The following is a 25,938-nucleotide window of genomic DNA, read 5'->3' as shown; positions in this document are numbered from 1 at the left end:
TCTACATAACAGATGGTCCAGCTATGTCTACATAACACATGGTCCAACTATGTCTTGATAACATATGGTCCAACTATGTCTACATAACAGATGGTCCAGCTATGTCTACATAACAGATGGTCTAACTATGTCTACATAACACATGGTCCAACTATGTCTTGATAACACATGGTCCAACTATGTCTTGATAACACATGGTCCAATTATGTCTACATAACAGATGGTCCAGCTATGTCTACATAACACATGGTCCAACTATATGTACACATAACAGATGGTCCTCTTGAAGCTATGTCTTGATAACACATGGTCCAACTATGTCTACATAACAGATGGTCCAACTATGTCTTGATAACACATGGTCCAACTATGTCTACATAACAGATGGTCCAACTATGTCTTGATAACACATGGTCCAACTATGTCTACATAACACATGGTCCAACTATGTCTTGATAACACATGGTCCAACTATGTCTACATAACAGATGGTCCAGCTATGTCTACATAACAGATGGTCTAACTATGTCTGGATAACACATGGTCCAACTATGTCTGGATAACACATGGTCCAACTATGTCTGGATAACAGATGGTCCAGCTATGTCCGGATAACACATGGACCAACCATCACCAGATAACAGATGGTCCAACCATCACCAGATAACACTTGGTCCTACTATTTTCACATAACACTCAATCAAAGTATGTCTTGATAACACATGGTCCAACTATGTCTACATAACAGATGGTCTAACTATGTCTGGATAACACATGGTCCAACTATGTCTGGATAACACATGGTCCAGATGGACCAGCTATGTCCGGATAACACATGGACCAACCATCACCAGATAACACATGGACCAACCATCACCAGATAACACTTGGTCCAACTACCTCCATGTAACTCTTAGTCCAACTATTTCTAGATAACACATTCTCCAATTGTAACCAGATAACACTTGGTCCAACTATCTCTACATAACATTTGGTCCAACTATCTCAAGTTGTCACTTGGTCCAACCATCTCTACAAAAGCCGCCATATAGCTGGAATATTGCTGAGTGCAGCGTAAATCTAAACTCACTCACTCTCTACAAAACGTTTGGTCCAACTGTCTCAAGTTATCACTTGGTACAACTATCTCTACATAACGTTTGGTCCAACTATCTCAAGTTATCACTTGGTCCAACCATCTCTAAATAACACCTGGTCCAACCATCTCTAAACAACACCTGGTCCAACTATCTCAAGTTATCACATGGTCCAAACATCTCTAAATAACACCTGGTCCAAATACCTCAAGTTATCACATGGTTCCACCATGTCAAGATAACATTTGGTTCAACTATCTCAAGTTATCACTATCACCAGTTATCAGTTCATCAAACTATTTCTATATAACACTTGGTCCAATTATCAGCAGATAACAAATTATTCAATCATCACTAGATATCACCAAGTAAGCACCAGATAACACTTGATCCAAAGACTGTCGAACTCTTGGTCCAGCTTTCACTAGATATCACTTGGTCCACCTATCACAAATGATCCAGGCTTGATAATACAGTTGATTCAAACACCCCCAGATATCAAAAGGTCCAAATACACCCAGACAACATTTTGTCTATATACACCCTCGCCAAGACTTGTTCGTGATACACCCTCACAACACTTTTCCAATTATCTCAGAATATCCTCTCAAAATGTTGAGTCTGGGCCACTGGTTTATTCGGCATCGGTTGTGGAATCGAATCGGACCCTGCGTCTCGGCGGTGCCAGATACTCAAACATTGACGTTGTATGCCGCGACAACATCGGCATCAGATCCGCTGGCATCGGATCCATCCAGAAGAAATCGTGATTCAGAGAAGTATCACTGTCAATCCTCTTTGACGGGTCAAGGGTCAAAAGTTTATCCAAAAGGTCAAGGGCATATTGATCCTTCACATACGACTTCAACCTCTCCTTCACCTTCCGTTTCTGACTTTTTGGTAGCTCCAGTTTATCGTACAGTTCCAGCTTCTCAACGCCTGGCCAGACTTCGGGTGAGATCGAGCCACATAGCTGAGTAATTAGCAACAGTTGATGCTGCTCTGTGTTTCCCTGCATGATCGGACTCCGAGTCCACATCTCCGCCATGATGCACCCCGCCCCCCACATATCAATAGCTGGCCCATAGTTCCTCTCCCCCAGCAGGAGTTCCGGGGGCCGGTACCACAGTGTCACCACCCTGTTGGTGTACCGGTTTGGCTGGCCTGGTTTTGTGGCGCTGAAGGCTCTGGCAAGTCCGAAGTCGGTCAGCTTCAAGATGCCGGTTTTAGTGATGAGGATGTTGGCTGCCTTCATGTCGCGGTGGAGGATCTTGTTGCTGTGGATGAAGTAGAGGCCGTTGAGGAGCTGCTGCATGACCTTCTTGACCTCCCCCAGGGTGAACTTGACATTGGCATTGCTCAACAAGCCAGCAAGGTCGTGTTCACAGAACTCGAATACAAGGTAGAATGTGCTCTTGAATCTGTTGTAGGGGATACTGAACGAAAAAACAAAGTTATTGCCCTTTTCATATTTAATTTGTAACTTTGTTTTATGCCGTTTTACTAATAATCCAGCAATATCGCAGCGGGGGACACCAGAAATGGGCTTCACACATTGTACCCATGTGGGGAATCGAACCCAGGTCTTTGAAAGCAAACGCTTTAACCACTAGACTACCCCACCGCCCCTGTACCAAATGAACAAATAAAATCAAATGTCTGTCAGTAAAATCTGAAGAGGCTGCAAATTTTTTGACAAGATCCTAATAATGCTTCAGAGGTGAGGGTGATTTTGGAAAGTGGGTTTAACGTCATCTGATTCTCTGCTGGAGAATATATTTCGTACATATCAGTTCCCAAGGGAAGATACATCCAGCTGCATGTGTATGTTAATATGCGGCTGCTTGTACTAGCCCAGATTTAAGCTGGTTTTATAGTGCTAGCCCACTGGAGATACCATGTTTTGAGCAGTGAAGCATGAATACATTGAGAGTGGTTTGCCCCACTCAGACACATTATACTTGACTCCGAGCCGAATGTCATTTTGTCCTTGATGTACGATCCATTAATGCCGAACATGGCCGGTAAGATAAAGGCACGTTGGGACCAACAAGTACCATATTATAACGCTCTTTTATGACACGCTACGCCAGGATCGAACTAGGCGACCATTTCTCTGACATGGACGTTTAACCACTGACACCATGGAGGCTGTAAGAACCCAGACCTGTAAAATGATCAGAATGTGTAGGCCCTATATTTTAATATGGAAATAATGCTCTTAGTTATTGGGGATGAAAAAGCTGTCGGCCATAAGGAATTGCTGAAAACAAAAATTGTGGGTCCGAGTGGTTTTCAATCAGGTTCAGGCCAAAGGACCGACGTTAATTTTGAATGCTGTGAATACTCATTCACTACCAGGTGATCCAAAGCTTTAGTCACTTGCCTAAGGTAACAACATCATATACAGGACTGAATTTGTATCAGTTGTGCCTGAAGACACTCTCAAAGTTATACAGGTGTGCTCACTGGTGCTGTAGTGTATCAAAAAGACTTTGATCTGACTTCCCACCTGGCAGGGGTGGAAATAACTTTAAAATTGCTAGTGTACTCCGGTACAGTGGCACATGTAAAATCACTTGCCCTGATGATTTTTCCACTATACCGGCCGTTTTCTTTTTCTGATTTTTTTAAATAAACAACATAATTAACACTTGAAAGTCAACTGGACACCCGTACAGTGTGATATACAAATTTGCTTGCCCGACAGAAAAAAACACTGGACTCGGACGTCGGTCAATGGGTTATTTCCACCCCTGCCTAGAGTATGCCTTTTCACTGCAAACTAGACAAAACATTATATCTCCTGTATCTTTATTGAGCTTGATAACATCCTATTCAGTCCGAATCCCAAGGCACATTTTCAAACATCAAGCTGTGGAGCTATTTCGGTTCTACTAAATCAGAATTACTTTCTCGCTGAGCCAGTGCGTATGTAAACATCTGAAGAGATAGCGACCGGCGACAGCTGTGATTGGATGAAATAGTGTAAGATGTTCATGTTTTTTAAAAGTACATCAATCCAGTAATAAAATTTAAGTATTTAATGCAGTCATTTTTATCACCATGAGTTGTGCTTATGTCTGTGCAGATATTTTCAAGTAGGTGGCATTAGTGCGGAACAGGGGTTGATGTGTTCAGTTTCCTTGGCTTGGAGACTTGGCAGGACAATTTAGCCGAAAATTGTGTTTTTATTGTAGTTTAAAGGCCAGACTGTACCCATGTGTACATGGAATGGCTGTTGATAGCCTGGATAATTAAAAAAAATTACGTTACTATAGAAGTCTATGGGAAAACATTTGGTGTTGTGTAACCTGTAGATCTATTATCAATACCAGTAACTAGAGTTATCTCCCTTAGACTATCAGCTGGTTCCAGTGAATGTTTGTTCTTATTTTAGAAGTTTGCACATTAGCTTTTGTATCGGAGAGGTTTACCACCTGTTGAAACAAACACAAATTAATACCCCAAGCCAATTCTGAACACACATCAGTACTCTAGCATGAATACAATCCCCACAGGACCCGTGAAGATCCGGGTTAGAATTGGTCTTCAGTAACCGGTGCTTGTCGTAAGAGGTAACTAACGGGATCGGGGGTCAGACTCGCTGACTGGGTTGACATATGTCCTTGTATCCCAATTACGTAGACAGATGCTCATACTGTTAATCACTGGATTGTCTGCATTGTGTGACATAGTTTCCAAATTCTGCTATCCAGTCGGGCTAGCTATGCCTGAAAGTTACTAGCCCACAAAATAATTCACAAGCCCAAAATCTGAATGTAGAAATTAAGCAAAAGATTACAAAAAGGTAAAATACCATCAAAAACAAACGACCCCCATGAAAATTCACTAGCCAGTCGGGCCAGTGATTTACTGGCCCAACTGGATTTTTACAAGCCACGGGTTAGCGGGCCAGTGGCTATTTTGCACACTGATGCTCTGGGCCATACTTGATTATTTACATGTAGCGGGAGTATTGGCAAGTGCAGCATTAACCAACCAACCAACCAACCAACCATTCCCCACAGTGCACTGGACTTCACCTGTTTTATAATTTTTTTAAACAAATCAGTTTGTTTCAGGCTAAGACCAATCCATATTTTAGAAGTATCTGGTGCCATTCTGTGTTTTGATTTCAGCTTCAGATGTCTTCGTACAGAAATGTAAGCGAGGTAAATATCTGCAGTACCCATGCCAACATGACACCGTTAAGCCCTCGCCATGATATTGCTGGAATATTGCTACATGCAGTGTAAAACCATACTCACTCACTCAAAGACTGACTGAGTGAGTGAGTGAGCGAGGTTAGTTTTACGCCGCAATCAGCAACATTCCAGCTGTATGGCGGCGGTCTGTAAATAATCGAGTCTGGACCAGACAATCCAGTGATCAACAAAGACTGACTGACTGAGTGGGTTTTTACGCCACTTTTAGCAATATTCTAAGAATATCACGGCGGGGGACACCAGAAATGGGTACACATTGTACCCATGAGGGGAATCAAACCCGGGCCTTCGGCGTGATGAGCGAACGCTTTAACCACTAGGTTACTCCACAGCCCCTCTCTCCCTCAAAGAGCAAAAAACGACTATTATACTGCGTCCTTTGATTGGTAAATCAAGTTTAATGACCCACCAATGTGACTGTCACATTAGTTAGAAAGTATTGGTTTGGTTTGTTGTTTTACACTGCACTCAGCAATATTACGGCAATATCAGGGTGGGCTGTAAATAACAGAGTCTGGACCAGACAACCCAGTGATCAACATCATGAGCATCTAGTAGTAAAGTACTTGTTCAGTACAGGGGTGAAAATAACCCATTGCCCGACGCCCGAGTCCAGTGTTTTTTTTCTGGTGGGCAAGCAAATTTGTATATCACACTGTACCGGTGTCCAGTTGACTTTCCAATATTAACTATGTTGTTTATTTTTAAATAAGAAAACGGCGGGTATAGTGGAAAACTTATCAGGGCAAGTGATTTTACATGTGCCACTGTACCGGAGAACACTAGCAATTTTAAAGTTATTTCCACCCCTGCAGTATTCCACTGAGGTAGTATATAACAAGATTAACTGAATGTGCATAGCAAAACACCATGAACTTTAAATGTGGCAACAGAATTCGGCCCAGAAATATCAACAAAATCATCTTTGAGGGTACTTGACATTTCGAGGCAACCCAAGAGTTTGAAACTGTCACAACGGTGTTTCTACATAATTATTGTGGAGGGCTGAGGCTGGCTGTTTGGTTGGTTGGTTGGTTGGTTGGCTGGTTGGTTGTTGTTTAACGCCGCACTCAGCAATATTCCAGCTATATGGCGGCGGTCTGTAAATAATTGAGCCTGAAGAAGTCAATCCAGTGATCAGCAGCATAAAATTGATCTATGCATTTGGAATATGATGACAAGTGTCAACGAAGTCAGCGAGCCTGACCACCCGATCCTGTTAGTCGCCTCTTTCGACAAGCATGCGTTGCTGAAGACCAGTTCTAACCTGAATTTTCACGGGTTACATTCTGAATGAAATGCTGAAATCCAAAGAGTTTCGGAGTTGGAGGGCTAAGGTAATGGGTACAGTTTTGAAATCAGTTTGTGCAGCAATGCAACTATAGATTAACATATTTAAATAGTCTGCACTGATCCAAATATAACACTACAAGTACAGAGTGTGTTCAGCTCTGATGGACTGTTGGTTGAGCAGGGATTTACAGGACGCGAATTCCTGCGTCCTATACGTATAAAAATTGACAGTGGATGCAACAAAATTCATTAGCGCGTCCACAGGGACTCAGAAAAAGTCCAAACACTTTTTGTAAAAATTCCAATCAAGTGACAATAAGTTATCACTGAGCTTGCTACTAGCTGGGTTTGGTATTATTTGCAATTTAATTACTGTAACAATGTGATGATCATGATACACAATACAGTAACAGTATTAATGATAATATTTAAGTGTCTGGGACCCCTATTTTGTTGTCCAGGACCCCTGAAAATTAACAGCATGAGTCCTAGGGACCCTCAAATACAGGTATCAAGGTAAATCCCTGCTTGAGAATTTGTTTTGTTTGTCTTTTGCATGTATCTTTAACACTGCATTATTTCTGCTCAATGACGGAGACCTGGAAACATTATAATCAGGCTCAGCAATCAGGTGACTGATATCATGAGCATCAACTCATGCGGTCTTGGTTTAAATGTGAGCAACCAATTCACTAAGCCCGACCATGTTGTTTCGACCAGAATGGGTTGTGGGGACTTATCACATTTGTGGATTTATGACGTACGATGAGATGTGTACCTTTTGTCCTGCAGATCTCAATTAGGTTGACGACATTCTCATTCTTCAGAAGTTGCAGGATTTTGATTTCTCGGATAGCTGTGATCGGGAACTGAAACACAGAGAAATGAGAGAGTGAGTGAGTTTAGTTTTGTGATGCTTTGAGTGAGGGAGTTAAAATTTTAAGTCACATTGGCAGTATTTCAGACATATTATGACAGTGAGTGTTGTATACTATTCACAATTTGCTAAGGATCAAATCATTGATTCAACAATGATGTTGGATGATGTGATGGATCCGAGGTTTCATCTTGTGGATCCCATACCTGCTATTGACAGGTGTTGTGTACTTGTCAATGACTCGTTCCATGATTTGCAAAATGGTTGATTGGTGCCCTGAAAACCATTTTTATGGTTACTCATGTATCAAGTGCATATGGTTAGCTTAAAGTGGCTGTTTTCCTAAAGATGTGTTACCATATCATTATTTATCCAGATTTAAATGGATACAATTTCAAATTATAAATCTACGTTTGAGTAAAGATGTGAATTTTTGTGATCCTTATCAAAGTGTGAGTAGTATTTATAAATAATAAGCTCAGGCAATATAAATATCTGTCAATGGTCTGTGATGCTTTGAACATTTCACTCATATTACAGTGTGGTAAGGTTAAGTGAGGTAAAATCTGGTTTAACGTTGCCTTAAAGACGTAGTGACAAGCATGCATGTGTTTGTCTTTGTGAACTAATTCGGATTAAAGCTAGTTTTAAAGTACAAGACGACTCAGACGCCATGCTAAAACTTATGCTAAAACTTAACAAGAAGACAAAGTCATCAAAATCCACTGCAATGGCAAAATACTCTTCATGAATATGTCTACGAGTTATGATTATGTCAAATGTTTTGGTGTGTATATAGAAAAGTGGAAGGAGAGTATTGAAAGGTTTTAAAGTTCTGCTCCATAAAGGAGCACTACCACCAGTTTCAGTCTAGTCAAACTTGTTGGCATGGAAACGCAAAAGATATTTTATTCAGAAATCCAAAACTACCAAAAGGCACCAGTTGACCACCAGATCTATCTATGTGCCAAGTTTGGTGAAGAAATAGTGAATGGTTTTAGAGTTCTGCTCCGGAAAAGAGCACTAACACCAATTTCAGTCAAAGTCAAACTTGTTGCCATGGAAACGCAAAAAATATTTCATTCAGAAATCCAAAACTACCAAAAGGCACAAGTACACCACCAGATCTATGTATGTGCCAAGTTTGGTGAAGAAACATTGAACGGTTTTAGAGTTCTGCTCCGGAAAAGAACACTACTACCAATTTCACTCAAAGTCAACTTTGTTGCCATGGAAACGCAAAAAATATCATGATCAGAAATCCAAAACTACCTAAAGGCACCAGTACACCACCAGGCCTATCTATGTGCCACGTTGGGTGAAGAAATATTGAATAGTTTTAAAGTTCTGCTCCGGAAAAGAGCACCAACTCCAATTTCAGTCAAAGTCAAACTTGTTGCCATGGAAACGCAAAAAATATGCACAGACGCACACACGGACGCACGGACAGACGGAGTGCATTTTAATAACCCCTGCAAAACGCATTGCGGGGGATAACAAAATGCATTGAGGGGGATAGCCCAATCTGTCATCTAATACCAATACCATTCAGATATTCTCTTGTCAACTCATTGTCGAATCACAGGCAATGCAACAACAAGCAGCATTGTTTAACATTTTCTGTATGACAGGGACAGGGATGAAACCACCAATCTTCTGCTCAAAGGCTAATGCTCTACCCACTAGACCACTGTTTGTTGTTTAACGCCACACTCAGCAGTATTCTAGCTATAACTAATTGAGTCTGGACCAGACAATCCAGTGATTAACACCATAAGCATCAATCTATGCAATTGAGATGCGATGACATGAGTCAACCAAGTCAGCAAGAATGACACCGTGATCCAGTTAGTCGACTCTTACAACAAGCATGGGTTGCGGAAGACCAATTATAACTCGGATCTTCACGGGTTGCATTCTGAATGAAATGCTGAAATGTCAAGAGTTTCAAATGATTATAACGCACTCCCTCTTTTTCGTTTTCCATCAGCACTTTCTTCATGGCCACAAGTCGTTTCGTCTTTTTGTCCTTGGCTTTAAAAACCTCACTGAAAAGTAAAATAAAAGTTAAACATGACTGAATAGAGTGAAGGTTAATGTATGTGGCTTTCCCATCTTTTCGAGGTACCCATTCACAGCTGGGTGGACTGTGACACATAGTCACCGTACTTCGTCCATGTTTAATGCACGTTGCTGTACCCACAGCTATGTGTTTGCACGTACTCATGTGGCCACCATCTGGTCATTTACCAACGAATTAATGGTTTCTTTAAAGTGCACAGGGTTGTGTACTGTACACTAGGGGTTGTGACAACACTGAAAGAGTCTGCACACAAAGTTGACTCCAAAGTTGACACCCGGTCACACCCGGCTTTAGTTTTGGGTTGCAGAATATGGACTTGTCCCCTGTTTAGGGTAACGGGTACGTTTCTGTCTTTTTGCTTTGTTTAGGGTACATTTCTCTATACTGAAACGCACCTGGATACACATCTGTTGTGCCTGTGTTGACACCGACCCCTTCAGCCACATTGACACATTTTCTGAGGACACTGACTGATTGTCAATAAAAAAAATTATGATGATTGTATTTTAAATTTCGTAATTACAGAGTTGAATATGTTCAAATCAAATTATTTAAATGTCCTTAAAACTTTCCAGGTAAATCACTGAATGTTCTAATTTTCTCATTATATTCGGCACCAACTTATTACCATTAATATCTAGGAATGTTGGTCTGAAATCTGATGAAGAACAATTAAAAGTGATAAAATATAAGTCTACCTTTCACCATCTGTTTAGTTTCATTCATGACATTCAGTCTAAAAAAAAGAAAGTTTATCACAGAAAAAGATATTTTACCCGAATGTACCTTGTCCAATTTTCGCAAGTTTTTCATATTTTGTTTCATCTTCGCAATAGGGGAATACTAAATCCTCGTATTTGCTCATTTGTAGCGAAGCCGTCATAAGTATTTCGTGTTTGACAGCTCACACCGGCGCTCTATGGCCATGCGCTTCCGGGTCTTACGTAGACGAAGTTTGGCTCGCTTACAACAAATTAAAATCAATAAACATGTTGCTTGAACCAGTCCTGCGAAAGGCTGAAAGTCAACACACAAAATATGCATTATATTAGTTAAAATTCATGCTACTGTTGGTCGACTAAATCGTCAGTGAGATGTTGTTTGTTATTGTCAATGTTTCTCGGCGTGAGTGGGGGTGGTGTCAAAAATACTTCAGACTAATTACACGTACATTACATTTTTTCAGAATGACAAAGAAACAAGAAAACTTTTGCGCAAGAAATAATCACAACAACAAATTATTGTGACTTTATTAAATTGGCTAAACCAAACAAACAAATTAACAATAGAGTAACAAAATTACTCTATAAAGTAACAATAGAGTCATTTTGTAAAAATGCGATTACCTCCCCTATTTACTGAATTTAATAAACACACGAAGAACCACGTGGGTACTGTTTCCCCACTGCTGAGGTTAACTGTCCAAATATTTCATACATTTCAGAGTTTGAATTAAAAAGTGCACTGAACAACTAACAATACATCCAATTTCTTTAGTTATTTACACCAAATATGATATTCTATGAACATCGTTTAAAAATATGATCAATATTTTCTGTTCAGTTTGTTCAGAAACCCATAAGTCCCACAAACTTTAAGAACATTACAAAGAGACGAAGGTGGACACCCCACCGGGCGCTTAATATTATCATTTGAAATAGTCAAACAGGCAGCACACACAAAAACACAAACTTCAGAACAGTGAGTGAAGGTGGACACCCCACCGGGCGCTTGATATTATCATTTGAAATAGTCAAGTGAGGCAGCACACACAAACACAAACAGTGAGTGAGTGAGTGAGTCAGTCAGTCAGTCAGTCAGTCAGAAAGTAAGTAAGTAAAAACGAACTTAAAGCCAAACCAAACGATCCTAGATAGGGGATCGGATCTTTAGGAAATTTGTGTGTACCGAAAGCCGTTATTGTTTAAAACACCACTATAATGTAGATGTTCACAATACAACCTATAATTATATATAGGACCTCTATTTAAATTCTAATTATCCGGCTTACATATTTGTTTCAAAACGTAGGAGATGCATGGCTAAAATAAATCTTTTTAAGTTTTAGTCTTTAAATCAAGATTTTAAGTTTTCGCCATGTCTATGGCTTTTACACCGAGGTCCATCCATTGTACAAGCATGCCCAGGTTCAAGGCATAATCGAAAACGATGCTTTTAATCAACTTTGTAGACCAACATCTAGTCTCTGAAATGAACATATTTAACAGAAAATACCGTTTTTGAAAAATAATAAGTACCAAGGGACTGAAACTGGAAATCTAGACCGGCCACATTTTCTAGACTTGCATGGGCTTTCTTGGATATATTTGTTTCAGGTTCAGTATGACATACCAAGTACTTTGGAACAGGTATATATACAGCCTAACGAAAATTACTGTCACCGAACCTGATCTTGCTTAATGTCCATTTTGACAGTAAAGTGATTAGCAAGATTCAGGAAAAGCATGATAAGCGGACCTCGCCTTTGAAATGTCTCGCTCGCATCTTAAGTACACTGTCGTCAGGCTCCCCATTGTTCCCGGTGCCCTTGGTTCGGTGCCTCCTGATTTCTTGGCGCAGATGAGGAGTGTGCCCGGCTGTCCACTGGTCCACGGTTCTTCTGACACTCTGGGAGCTACGGAAGGCTGCAGTGTTGGGAAATCTGCAGCCTGTCTCACAGTCCATGAACCAAATTATTTTCCCTAATGCCCAGCACTGCCTGTAATGCAAATGCCGCAAATGAAGCAAGTCTAGATTTCACTGGGGCTCCTTTCAAAGTTAAATGAATTATGTGTTTTTACCAACATTATCTATATTCATAGACTAAGCATTAGTATGGGGTATCTATAGATTCTCAAAAAACGTTATTGCTGGGTCCAACAAAGCAGCGCTTCCTGAGAAAAGTTACATTGGCTGCCTGGGCCACAGGTCCTCGTGTCTTTGAGGGGTGAGTGAATTAGTTATTAAGCATACAAAGTATGGTTGGGTAGCCTTGTGGTTAAGGGGTTAGTTCGGCATGCAGAAGTCCTTGGTTCGATTCACCACGCGGGTTCAGGAAGGATGGTCAATGGTAACTCCCGACGCGAGTGAGTGAATTTGGCTTTACGCCGCTTTTAGCACTATTCCAGCAATGTCAACGCGGGGGACACCAGAAATGGGCTTCACACATTGTACCCACGTGGGTTTGTGAGGCTTGAAAATTAAAATAAAGATGAGATGACCCCCACTCGAAATGCTTCACAGGGCCTAGATTTTCGAAGCTCTCTTAGCGCTAAGATAGTCGTAAGTTAATGTTAATGTATGGCACTTACGACTATCTTAGAGCTAAGAGAGCTTCGAAAATCTAGGCCCAGTACAGTAAATCATGATTTTTTGTGCTGTGAAGCATTTCGACTCGGGGGTCATCTCAGTTTCTTTCATTTTTTTTTAAATCCTCACAAAGACACGAGGGCCTGTGGCCTGGGCTGCGTGTGGAAGGGCTCCAGAGCTGATGAACCCCAAACAGACTGAGCCAGGACAACCCGTACCTTCTGTACTCGATATATTTTATCTAATTTATAAATAACGTAATCCCAAGGGTTAGGTTGTTAATTTGGTGATAAGGTCTCCTTCACAGCTTGCACAGTCACGCCCGCGTCCCAGATAGATAAGCCGACGGAACCGACCACCACGTCACAAGAATTACTTCGGCGTATTTTTTGTAAGTACATGTATATTGCGCAAAGCATTGCCATACGCGAAAATCATATATCGAAAACGATATCGAATAATAAGAATGTTTGACCATTCCATGTTTCATCGGTGGTCCTCCAAACTTCGTAATGAAGCAGGTGTGATAAGCCCAGTTAGCCAGACCCTCTTGGGTCTGATGACCTTCAAAACGTAGTTTACTCATTTGATCTCTTGTCTGTGTTAACCTGATTATGCACATCTATAAATGTAAGCTTCTTCATGACAAGGTGCTAAGGTTACAAGTTAAACGCCTTCTGGGATCCAAGATTCGTGTGAAATGGTCTGATATCGACTGTTCTGTCAGATTTGGCCAATGATCACATTAGAAAATAGGGGTGCGGAAAGTTCCAGAAACGTCACTGGAGTAATGTTTGTAGATTGCGAGTGAGTGAGTGAGCTGGTAAGTGAGTGAATAACAGGCTTTAGTGCTATTTCAGACTTATCACGTCGGGAGGGGGGTGGGGGTAGCCTAGTGGTTACAGCGTTCGCTGAAGACCCGGGTTCGATTCCCCACATGGGTACAATGTGTGAAGCCCATTTCTGGTGTCCCCCCGTCTTGATGTTGCTGGAATATTGCTATAAGCCGCGTAAAGCCAAATTCACTCACTCGCGTCGGGAGTTACCATTGACCATCCTTCCTGAACCCGTGTGGAGAATCGAACCAAGGACTTCTGCATGGCGAACTAACCCCTTAACCACAAGGCTAACCAACCATACTTTGTATGCTTAATAACTGAATGCTTGTCAGTTTATGTCGTTGTTCAACCAACTGTATTTGTAGATTAATACCAAACCCTAGATCTTACATTGGACAGGTTTGCCGATTATTGATATGATAGTTTTCGTTGCAGAGTATTTTGCAACCACAATGGCAAGATCAGGTAATCATATTTCCATTATCCGTCATGTTTTCTTCAGCAGCGAATTAACATGTTGCGGTTGTTAATCGATCTGTTACGATTGTCAGTACTATCATCAATCAATGTTGATTGTGAACAAGTAACAACAAGGGAACCAAATCAATGGGAAAGTCCGAGTTCGATCCCTGATATAATCTGGGGTGCTTTAAATCACAATACAATCCGTACCCCTCACCCATATGACTGACAATGTATAGGTCAAATATATATACTATCCAAAAATGAAACGCATAGACGTTTTGTAATTTTAAAAATAAATTGATTACCTATTGTGTTCAAACAATCGTCAAAATAACATGATTTTACACAATTGCACAAGTAGAAAATCGACTTTACCTTGAAAATGTTGCTTTTGAGATTTCTTACAAAGATTAAAAAGGCATCACCACAACGCAACAGAAGTCACCTTCCAGTTGAAATTATGCAGCAAAGAAGATGCACTGTCTGGCTATAAAAAAACAGATTAATTTCGTAAATAGGCATTCGTTTTGAAGGAGTTTCAAGGTCAAATCACTACGCCACGTCTTGACGCTGCGACACGGAACATCGTCATTGAAAGAATGCACGCTGGAGATTACCAATCTTCTGTTGCCAGGCGTCTGAATGTTAGTCTGAGCACAATATCACGGCTTGCAGCTCGTTACAACCAAACAGGCATAACAAATGGCCGTCTCCGTACAGGCAGACATCGAGTCACCACTGTAGTCTAAGATCGGTACATCCGGGTACTACATTTGCGTGATCGTACTGCCACGGGTGAGGGCACAGCAGCCAGGTGCCTGGACTACGGAGGATATCCGGTCAAACTGTAGGGTATAGGTTGAGAGAGATTCGAGTAAGAACCCGGAGATCCGACGTCGGGCCAGTTCTACGTCGTTACTATGGCGCTGAGCGTCTCCGTTATATACAATTATCCACTTGGTTGTAGAGACATTTCCTTCTTCTAAACTGATGCAAAATTGTATGTACTAAAGTCTATTTGTGGACGGGTTATACATGTTTGAAAATACAATATTTTCGCAAAAGATTTCTGGGCTATGCGTTCCTTTTTTGAATAGTATATAATCCATTTTTGTGAAAACCTGTGAAAAGTTCAATATAAGTGAAATGTAATCTATGTTTATTTGACATTATGCAACTCCAAACATATAGAGAGTCTACTCGGTTTATTATTTGCAGCTGTAGACCATTTGTTCCTTGTTAATGCAAATATAAATTGCTTGTTGATATCAAAAAGATCTTTTCTTCAGCAAATCTATATAAAAAGATGGGCTTTTTTCCAGAATTCAACTATAGCGCTCCATTTACGGTTACTGAAGAAATGAAGGAATCATTTGATGAAAAAGGCTATGTCCTTATAAGGTAGGTTGTGATTTTGAATAAAAGACAAAGGAATCCCAAGATGTAACATCTGAATAGATTGGTTGAGTGCTTCCAGGGCACATAACTCTCGCGTTTGCATACAACGAATGAGAAATTATCCCTTTGTCAGTGAACACATTTATGTGCAATTCTGAGGTGACAATAATTTTAAATGGCACCAGCATATGTTACTGAACCCATACCAGGAAAAATTAGCCATTCTTCAGTTTATGTGTGTTTGAGCAAGCGGAATGACACAGATTTCACCCTTCGAATAAAGAATCTTGCTCAAAACCAATTCAATATCAAAGAAAATCAAATGTATTACGAGTCGACATGTCAAAGATATTCTTGGTTATGGTTTTACAACTGTGCTTGTACATGATGTATGTATTTTCGTCATGGTTTACACATTTGAGCTTGTCTATTATGTTTTTCAGCTATCGTATTGAACTCCCAACTGATTTACCGCTAAAAACCCACCGAATAAACATTCCTTAATGTTATGTGTAACAAGTGTGATCATAGGCCTGTATGCTTGTACACGTTTCTGAAAATTGTAGACCTATAGAGCGAGTGAGTATGAGTTTGGTTTTACGCCGTCACTATGTTTTCTGTGACCGTTTACAAACAGTTTTTAAATCAGAATTACTTCTACAATTTTCATGTTATCATCAACTCTAAATCATTAGGTCTTTAGCATTTATTTGTGAAGATAAAAGTTACTTTTTCATATTTCAATGTATATACTTATTAGTTATTTTGCATCACTTCATTGTTTTCCTAAAATATAACTGTAAATTATATTTTGCTGAGCATCTTTTGATTTAGTTTGTAATGTACTAGTGACTAGATACCTTCTTTATGCAATGTTCTAAATTTATTTTGCAATGACAGTCACCAAGTATGATAATTCGGCAGGAAGCTTCATTGTGCATTTGCAAATGTATATAGGAAGTGTGGGGCTTGTTTTGAAGCATATTGTACGTAAATATGTTCTATGGGCCTGTGGACCTGAAACTATGACATAAAGACATTAACCTTACTGTTTTTCTTTTTAAATCTTTTTTCATTTTAGAGATCCATTTTTTAAATGAACCAAATAAATCTGGAACTTAATACTCCAGTTTTGTTTGGGGATAGATCTAACGTTATTGACACATTGATTGGAGACGAAGTGAAGTGACTCTACCAATAAGTGTTGTACCTGAGTTTGTCATCGCACACAGCTTCCAGTATTTATCATGATATCCTTTCCGGCACACGTAGGAGTGGGTTCCTCGTCACCAGTCGAGCTTGATAGGGACGAAAGCGTGCCGTCAATATTATCCGAGAACTCGGGGAAACCAGCCAGTTTATGGAACCTTCTTCACAACGCGCTGCTCACTCACAGAGGTCGGAAAGGATATTGTCCAACGAATCACAAATGGCATCTGTGGTAGCATGCAGGATACGCGAAACACTTGGGACTAATACCATGCATTTGGCCAACTAATAAAAATCGCAGTGTTAAGCGGTATCATTTCTGGTGAAATCGGCACGGAACGCGCTCAAACAAGAGGCCCTGTCCATACGATAGTTCATAAACAGTTCGTCGTCACTTGATGTCCAGTGTAATGTTCGATGAATACTTTTCTTTAAGCTGAGTTTCTCTTTAACAACATAATACGCCATTTTGTTTTAGACTTACGAGAATAAAGCTCATTTACGAGAGCAAATACTTACCGTAATTTTTCTCGTAAATTTAAGGTATCGTAAGCCTACGAGAGTTTCGTGAAACGCCCATAAAATCGTAAGATTGTGCTACGAGAAAAGTTACGAGATCTTAGGCCTACGAGAGCTTCGTGAAACGGGCCCCAGGAGAATAAGAAGAGTAACTTGCTGATGGTCCATTGCAGTCATGATATCGTTGTGAATGTACACAAGAGCTGTCTCTGTGCAGTGTTTAGATTTATATGCTGACTGATAAATTTCCAAGAGATTGTTAGCGTGAAGATGATCATGTTCCCCATAAACAATTCTTTTCCAGACACTTCGGCCCAAAAGCTCTTCGCCAAGTCTCTGGATCAAGTGTTGGTTTCTTCAGAATTGCGTCACAAGGCATGCTTTGAAGGCACTTCTGGTACTCATACCGGAGACATTCTTCAGTTTATGTGTAGCGGAATGACATTTTTTCAGATTTCACCCTTCGAATAAAGAATCTTCGGAGCTCAAAACCAATTTTCTTGCAATATCAAAGAAAATCAAATGTATTACGAGACTTCGACATGTCAAAGATATTCTTGGTTATGGTTTTACAACTGTAAGCTTGTACATTTATTTTCGTCATGGCATTTGAATATTCTGATCAGTGAGTGAGTGAGTTTGGTTTTACGCCGCTTTTAGCAATATTCCAGCAATAATATATCACGGCGGGGACACCAGAAATTAGCTTCACACATTGTACCCATGTGGGGAATCGAACCCGGGTCTTCGGCGTGACGAGCGAACGCTTTAACCATCAGGCTACCCCACCGCCCCGTAGACCTATAGAGATGCAATCTGGTCAATGATATCTGTGAACATGATTGTCACATGTAGTCCCGTCCATGACGTTAATCTTATCATCGTTACAATGTAAGCCTGCCAGAATCCGCGATGGTCAACGTTGTGGTCATGTTTTTAGACATGTAAGTATATGAGTATCCATTTTGTTTTTGATCTCAGTTTTACAGATGTAATCCTTTCCATGATGTTTTTGATCTCAGTTTTACAGATGTAATCCTTTCCATGATGTTTTTGATCTCAGTTTTACATATGTAAACCTTTCCATGATGTTTGGTCATACTTTCAAACATGTATGTCTTTGGAGCATGTTTTTACAGGGGCCTGTTGGAGAAGGACGAACTACACAAAATAAAATCAGCATTGGAAGAGAGTGAAGAAATCCAAGGAAACTCCTTTATTGTGAGTTTTTAAAGTCGTGTATTTCAGTTTTATGTCTTGAACGTGACAAATGCCATATCAATACGGTTCACACATAAAGGGAGGGGTACCATTCGGTTGTAGTATGTGTTTAATGTTCCCCAGGGAGCTGAGAATGTAACTTGATTGTAATGTAAATTGAATGCACACTGACCCATTGTCTGAAATAATGATACTGTTACGCTATGAGCAAAGCAAAGGGATACCGGAAGGATGGGCTGTAGTATGTGTTTAATGTCCCCAGGAGCTGAGAATGTAATTAATGAGATACAAGGCTTTTGAGTCCCCTTTAACCCAGCGAAACAGAACACAGACAAGTCTCTGATATTCAATAACATATTTAAAAAACAATAAACAAGGTTACAATGAATGACAGTACAGATTTCCAAAACAACACAATTGAGTCACAAATCTAAAAAATTGGGTCACAAATGTAAAATATTAACCCACCAAAGTTTTGGATATTTCCTGTAAACATATGCACTGATTGAAGGTTGTTGACAGCTGTTGAAAGCTCAGTGTAGACGAGGCCAGATGAACGGTTGGTCTTGAAAGGGTGATATTAGCAGACAGATGAGCGTAAATCCAAAGCAGTAATCCCTCATCTCAACAACCATCTTTATATACCTGTTATATAGTTCTAGCAGAAACTTAACCGTGAAGGTCCGGGTTAGAATTGATCTTCAGTATCCCATGCTTGTCGTAAGAGGCGACTAACGGGATCGGGTGGTCAGGCTCGCTGGCTTGGTTGACACATGTCATCGGTTCCCAATTGCGCAGACCGATGCTCATGCTGTTGATCACTGGATTGTCTGGTCCAGAATCGATTATTTACAGACCGCCGCCATATAGCTGGAATATTGCTGAGTGCGGCGTAAAACTAAACTCACTCGCTCATTCACTTACTCTTGTAGGTCACGGAAAGGGACGAGTAGTTGCGAATGCTCCAGACAATAGATCTGGACCTGCCTCGGGAAGACACGAGTGGTCAGGAATGATTCCGTCACAGGTTTACGAACAATTGAGGTTATCACTTCGGAATACATCTTTCGTTAATAACATGCGTTTTTACCGGAAGATTTCATGAATAATATCATTTGGAAGTGTAACGATCGATGTGTTTATCTCACAGACTGATGACAATGAAGGGAGAAAAAGCCGAGTAACAATCTGGTGTCAACCCGGAAATGACGTCACAGGAATGCTGTCTCGAAGTCAAAGAGTTGCGGGAACCTCCGCCGAAGTAAGAAACTTCGAAACAGTAAATTTATTCTAAATACTATATCGTGCGAATAATCTTTATATTTTATGAATTTATTCAATTAAAATGTCCTTTGTTTTAAAGTATATTTCATGAAAGCATGCAGAGGATTTTTACTTAGTATACAATCCCATTACGCAAACGAGGTTATACAAGCGGGATTCTTTTTTTAACGAAATATGAATTTGATAATGGCATTATGAAATATACTGCCATTGATAAATTCCTCAAGATAATAAACTCTTTCAGCTGTTTGCACAATTCGTTTTGATCGTGTACACTCAAGATCCCACGGTCGTTCCTCATCGAATCCTTGTTATTGAATGTAGACCGGAGCATCTAATGCAGTGCATAATATACGTTGTTATTAACCTACTTCGTCATGTTTGCGATGTGTTGGTGACGTCACGTTTGGTGACGACTGGGTCCAGGGTATTTATCGTAACAACCTGGGGGATATTATACACTGCACCACCGAGGATGGACCTTTGAAAATCTAATTTCTTACACAATGTGCATTTATTCTGTTCTATTTATAGAGGGAACATTTACGTCTCAGGAAACATGATACATAATTAGAGTTATGACCCTTGGTCGTGGGTTCACCTCCCCACTGTAATAATACAATGATCTGTCAGGCCGATATACTCAATTGGCATAATTTTCCTTTTGGCATGATCCACTTTTCATGGGTTGGTATAAAACTGTTCATCTGTTGTAATATGAGTTTAAGCCATGACTGACGATGTACACCGTTGGTAGTAAGTGGTTTCGTATCTCGTCTCGTCTGAGACTCAGGATTGATTCATCTGATCGGTAAAATTCGAGAAGTCAATTTCTGGTGTTCCACGATGTAATATAGTGGCATATCCATTGATGTCAAGACTTACAAAGACACTTACTGTTTAAGCCGTGTCCAACCAGTCCTTAAGTTGTGACAATACTGAGTGAGGGAACGAGTATGGTTTTACGCCGCTTGTAGCAATATTCCAGCAATATCACGGCGGAGAACACGAGAAAAGGGCTTCACACATTGTACCCATGTGGGGAATCGAACCCGGGTCTTCGGCGTGACGAGTGGGCGCTTGCACCACTAAGCTACGCCACCGCCCCGGTGACAATAATGTCACAGATGTTAAAACTCACGTCAGCCATTGTCTAAAATGTACATTGTTTACGATGAGCGTACTGAATCCACTCATACTTAGTTGTCCCACAATGCCGAGCGCCAGGCAAGGCAACAAGAACCATCTTTAAACGTTTGCTAGTAGATTGTGAGTGAGTGGGTGAGCAAGTAAGGTTTTACGCCGCTTTAGCTTTAGTGCATCAAAATCACGGCACGGGACTTCGGAAATGGTCTTAACACATTGGGGAATCGAACCAAATGGGTCGAACGTCTTCGGCGTTACGATCCAACGCTTTAAACTCTAGGCTTTAAACCCACCGTCACCACCCAATCCATTAGACCATTGTGATAGCGTCGCTTTGACTTTATCCACGTTGGGTTGTGATTTTCAGCTGCTTGGGGGAGAGGTGTATCACTACCATTCTAAACTGATGATGAAGGAGGCCCGGACTGGCGGACGATTTGTGTGGCATCAGGATTACGGGTTTGTTTGTTTGTTTGTTTACTCAGCATCAGCAACATTCAAGAACATGATCAACTGACTTGGGATGTGTTAACACGCATCCCGTAAGTCGCTTCTTCATTATGCATCAATTTGATGAAGATCAAATGTAACTCGAATCTTTACTGATGTAATTGTCAATGGCTTGCGGTTCTCAGATGCATTTGGGTTCGAACCCGAACACTTATGAAATTTATCAAAAGTTTGGACTTTAGAACATAAGGCTAGCGTGTTTAAGTGATGCCTTTGATGTTTGAGAACATTTATTAGTGGTTTGTGGTAAATTAAAACAAATGTTTTCTTTGTAAAACTTCCATCTTGAACAGCTACACGCGTGATTCCCTCCCCTTTGTTCAAGGAAAAGTCACCTGCTGGTTCTTGCAACACGTGTGTGGATGTCACCTAATAATTTTGAACGGGCAAGCTGTACGCATAAGATACTTGTACGGTACATATGTACCATGTATCACACAGAAGGATACTATTACACCAGATACTGTTACAGGTATTGGTACAAGAACGGTATCCTGTATCCTGACATGATGAGTGTGTTTGTTGCCATCGACAAGTGTGAGAAGGCTAACGGATGTCTACAGGTAAACACCAACATCATTGTCCTATCTTGTTTACGTCATCGCCAGCAATGCTGCAGTTGCGTCACAGTCGTTGCCGATAAATGATCGAGTCTGGTACCACAATGTCGGTGATGGTCAAACAAGACTCTGAGACGGATCACCAGATCCATCTTCGCCGCGTGAGCAGATGAACGGGACATATTTTCACTGGCAGACCTCTTTCAAGCATAACAAGAATCAATCAATCAATCAATCAATCAATCAATCAATCAATCAAATTTTCATTTCCGTTAATAATGCAAGTGAATGAGCATCTTCTCGAGAGTTAACTAATCGTAAAAGCTCAATTTCCACACTTACCGAACCAGCTTCGAATTTCTATTGAAGCGCCACAAGTAGCCAATACGAGTTACGTCCCTTCTACATCCTTCCAACTATCCAATCAGATTCCACCTTTCATATCCCTTCAAATATAATTGTTACGCTCAGTCAAGACGATCTGATCGACAAAAACGATTTTTAGTTATCGTACTAAAGCATGTCCTACGTCCCAAAGTGCATTAAATCAATGAAGTGATTAAAAACATTTATATATATATATAGAAAATATCTGTCGGCGCCCAGATGACGGTGTACAAGCGCTGCATACCCTGCAGTCGAAAAAGCAACGTCCAAGGCAATCGCCATTTTGTCTTTTTAACCGAATGTAAATTTCGTTGCGCGATTTTATTTGAAATATGTCACTCAATCACTATACCTAATTTCAGACTAGTAGACCGAGGGGGAAATCTCCCTTGCCTCGGGAAGATACTCTGTGATCGAATGCATTTTTTTTTATTAGATTCTGGAAGGTTCTCACAAATGCGGTCGTATTGAACACGGCAGGGTCGGAGGTCAGACAGGGGCCGACATCGACAGGGTGGAACAGCTGAAAACGAGACTGCCTCTCAAATATGTGGAGTTGAATCCAGGTAGAGCAACTTATAAAATGGTGCTCCAGGAATATTGTCATCATAATTATCTTTAGGCGCATGTAATCATCATAATGACAATGAAACATTCATGATGGCATTAGGCTATTGTAATTGCGGAATAGAAGCCAGGAATTCATTTTGGAGATAAACATACTGTGTTCGAAAATTGGACGAATGTTTGGCCGAACTGACAGTCTCAAAATTTCATTTGAAACCGAACGCGTTGCGCAGTGAAGAGGTCATAAAATCTGACGCATTTTCAATCCAATTTGATAGTGTCTAATTTTATTGATTGTCCAATCAAATACGAGTATTTCACGTAGTCATGGTAGAATGACTTTCAAATGTAACAAAAAGCTGATGCTTAGTGTTACACGCTACTGTTTTCTACGAATGTGAATCACATAGACATATTTACAGTATGTTGCTCTTATTCGTAAAATTAGTTGTTTACTGGAAGTAAAACTATTGGAACACACGGAAGTATTGTAGGAAAGTATTGTATTTTTTGTTGCTGGATTAAAGATTCTTCAATTGACTACAATAGTCTTTCGGGTGACTTCGAGAGATTTATATTAGACGCTATTTTCATTCACTGACTAAATCACACTTCTAGGTGACCCATCTACCTTTAGCAGGCTACAACGTCTTTATGAAAGACACTCCTTTCCTTTACCGACTGCAACATATTTACAGGTGACGACCACTTTTCACTGACTACAAATGCAATAATTTCACTGATATCAGCAAGGTTACAAGGCGACACCTTTCACTGACTACAAACGTATCAATTTCACTGATATCAGCAAGGTTACAAGGTGACACCTTTCACTGACAACAAACGTATTAATTTCACTGATATCAGCAAGCAACCGTGACCAACTTGTATTATTCCGGTGTCTTCTTGGAGATTACGGAAAGGGGCGAGTCTTTTCGCACTGTCTACTACATCCTTACAAGTGACGTCATCTTACTGCACTGACTACAACAACATCACAGATAACAGCATCGTCTTTCACCAACTACAAACTCTTTCACAGGTGACGGCATCTTCTTTCACTGCAACGTTCTCCACACCAGTTGCGCCAACGTGAGCGACAACAGACGCTGGGTGTTCATTGCCTGCTACAACAAAGCCAGCAATGACCCCGTTATTGAGCACCACTTCCCTCGTTATAACAAGCTGGATATCGTAAGATATAATTTCAATATAGATTACGTTTAACAGACTGTTGGCTAACTCCGCGATCTGCCATTACGTTGAATTATATAAGTAGCGTTTGTCAAACTAAGACTGTGTATCTAGTGAGGTGAGGTGAGGTGAGGTGATGAGGTGAGGTGAGGTGAGGTGAGGTGAGGTGAAATTGGGTTTAACGTCGTGCTTGAGAATATTTCGCTCATATGACGACGTGCATGCGTGTGTATGTGTATGTGCGGCTGCTTGTACTAGCCCAGACTGAAGCTGGTTTTATAGTGCTAGCCCACTGAGATACCACGCCGCAGTGAAGTATGAATACCCACTCAGACACATTATACTGACACCGAGCCGACCAGTCCTTGTTGTACCCATTAATGCCGAACGCCAGGCAGGGACCAACAAGTACCATATTTTAAAGTCTTTCGGTATGACGCGGTCGGGGATCGAACCCGCGACCTTCCGCTCTCCGGGCGGACACTCTAACCACTACACCACGGAGGCGATCGTGTATCTAAGTAATTACGGTAATCGGCAAATGTAAGAAACGCTACTAATATAATTCAACGTGATGGCAGACGTCACGTACATACTAGGACGCCACGTGTCCTCCAAAGGTGGGGGACGGTGGGGTAGCCAAGTGGTTAAAGTGTTTGCTCGTCACGCCCAAGACCCGGATCGATTCCCCAAATGGGTACAATGTGTGAAGCCCATTTCTGGTGTCCCCCGCCGTGATATTGTTGGAATATTTCTAAAGGCGGCGTAAAACTAAACTCACTCAATCACTCTGACAGGTGAACGACAACGCCATCCGTGAGTGCACCAATTTCTCCGACATGGATGGCAAAGCGTTCATGGATCCTGCCGCCAACAAGACGATCCAGGCTTCCAGAGGGTAGGGATTTCCCTGACGTTGCCTCACCGCTGATTCGTGACTGCTTCATTGCTGCTTCATGACGTGTCTGCTGCTGCGTCATTGCTGCTTCATGTGTTTAATGAATAAAGTTATTGATACATTGCAATTATCGTTGCCCCAAAGGCATGATAGTGATGAGAAATATATTGTGCGGTTTTTGAAGATTGACATTTGGGTGCCCAGAAAATCGTTCATTGCCGTCATATCCCAGATACACACATTTACTCGCGAACAACATATTTTTGTTACTTTTACATCGAATCTTCGAGCTGGATATGGCGGACGTTGTTACCTTTGGCGTCGTGACGTCGGACGTAGCAAGGAAATGTGCATTTCGTGAATGGTAATCATCAAACGCTCATTCCAAACGCTGCTTAATCCTTGCTTTTTTCTGTCCTTCGTGATATACCTGTAATGTGAAGAGAGGCACAGTAGTGACGGACTTAGGACTTCCAAGCTCGATACTAACATCAAATGTGATCAAATTCCAAAAGACCATTCAAGGACTTTTCAAGGTAAAAATCACACATTTCAAGGCAATGATCGCAATCCATAAAGCGAGATACAAACGTCATCAAACAGAATAATTGAAGGCGTTTTCGAATTTTAAGAACCTTAATGTGGATTCATTATAAGGCATTTTTTACTACATGTACAAAACAAAAATATTCACAAGGTCGTATTTTGCACTTGGATTTATAAGTAAATGTCAGCGTTTAAATACAAATGAACATTTATAGTATTTACCTGGAACATATCGTGTCAGACATTGCTAAATACCACACGAAGGTGTTCTAGATGAGGATTTTGGTCATCTACACACAAAGAGCGT

The 25,938-nt window shown here is 40.7% G+C and overlaps 2 protein-coding genes across 2 annotated transcripts; one reads left to right on the top strand and one right to left on the bottom strand.

Annotated features, from left to right (window-relative positions):
• Window positions 1-1,731: 1,731 nt before the first annotated feature.
• On the bottom strand, window positions 1,732-10,511 carry LOC124264184 (cyclin-dependent kinase 9-like). The gene is made up of 5 exons (XM_046698925.1): window positions 10,356-10,511; window positions 9,463-9,544; window positions 7,398-7,488; window positions 5,495-5,507; window positions 1,732-2,533 (listed from the first exon to the last, which is right to left on the bottom strand). Exons 1-5 carry the CDS (start codon window positions 10,460-10,462, stop codon window positions 1,732-1,734), a joined length of 1,095 nt encoding a protein of 364 aa, XP_046554881.1. The 5' UTR covers window positions 10,463-10,511.
• A 2,541-nt stretch (window positions 10,512-13,052) lies between these two features.
• Window positions 13,053-25,212, top strand: LOC124264201 (L-proline trans-4-hydroxylase-like). Its single transcript, XM_046698939.1, has 10 exons — window positions 13,053-13,279; window positions 14,163-14,192; window positions 15,515-15,593; window positions 18,458-18,539; window positions 19,690-19,800; window positions 21,337-21,428; window positions 21,952-22,042; window positions 22,863-22,992; window positions 24,036-24,187; window positions 24,985-25,212. Exons 2-10 carry the CDS (start codon window positions 14,180-14,182, stop codon window positions 25,087-25,089), a joined length of 855 nt encoding a protein of 284 aa, XP_046554895.1. The 5' UTR covers window positions 13,053-13,279; window positions 14,163-14,179; the 3' UTR covers window positions 25,090-25,212.
• The last annotated feature ends 726 nt before the right edge of the window (window positions 25,213-25,938 follow it).

The sequence above is a fragment of the Haliotis rubra genome, unplaced genomic scaffold, assembly GCF_003918875.1.
Source record: "Haliotis rubra isolate DU_JTF1 unplaced genomic scaffold, ASM391887v1 Scf912, whole genome shotgun sequence".
Classification (NCBI taxonomy): Eukaryota; Metazoa; Mollusca; class Gastropoda; order Lepetellida; family Haliotidae; genus Haliotis; species Haliotis rubra.
This window is presented reverse-complemented; position numbering and strand designations above follow the sequence as displayed.

Excerpts from the sequence above, each read along its gene's own strand:
- LOC124264201 (XM_046698939.1), top strand. Across the intron at positions 19,801-21,336 it reads TTGCGGGAACCTCCGCCGAA|CTGCTTGGGGGAGAGGTGTA; the intron begins GTAAGAAACTTC and ends TGTGATTTTCAG. Across the intron at positions 24,188-24,984 it reads GTTATAACAAGCTGGATATC|GTGAACGACAACGCCATCCG; the intron begins GTAAGATATAAT and ends TCACTCTGACAG.
- LOC124264184 (XM_046698925.1), bottom strand. The coding sequence starts at position 10,462 with ATGACGGCTTCGCTACAAATGAGCAAATACGAGGATTTAGTATTCCCC. Across the intron at positions 9,545-10,355 it reads ATTGGACAAGGTACATTCGG|TGAGGTTTTTAAAGCCAAGG; the intron begins GTAAAATATCTT and ends TTTACTTTTCAG. Across the intron at positions 7,489-9,462 it reads TGGAAAACGAAAAAGAGGGA|TTCCCGATCACAGCTATCCG; the intron begins GTGCGTTATAAT and ends TCTGTGTTTCAG.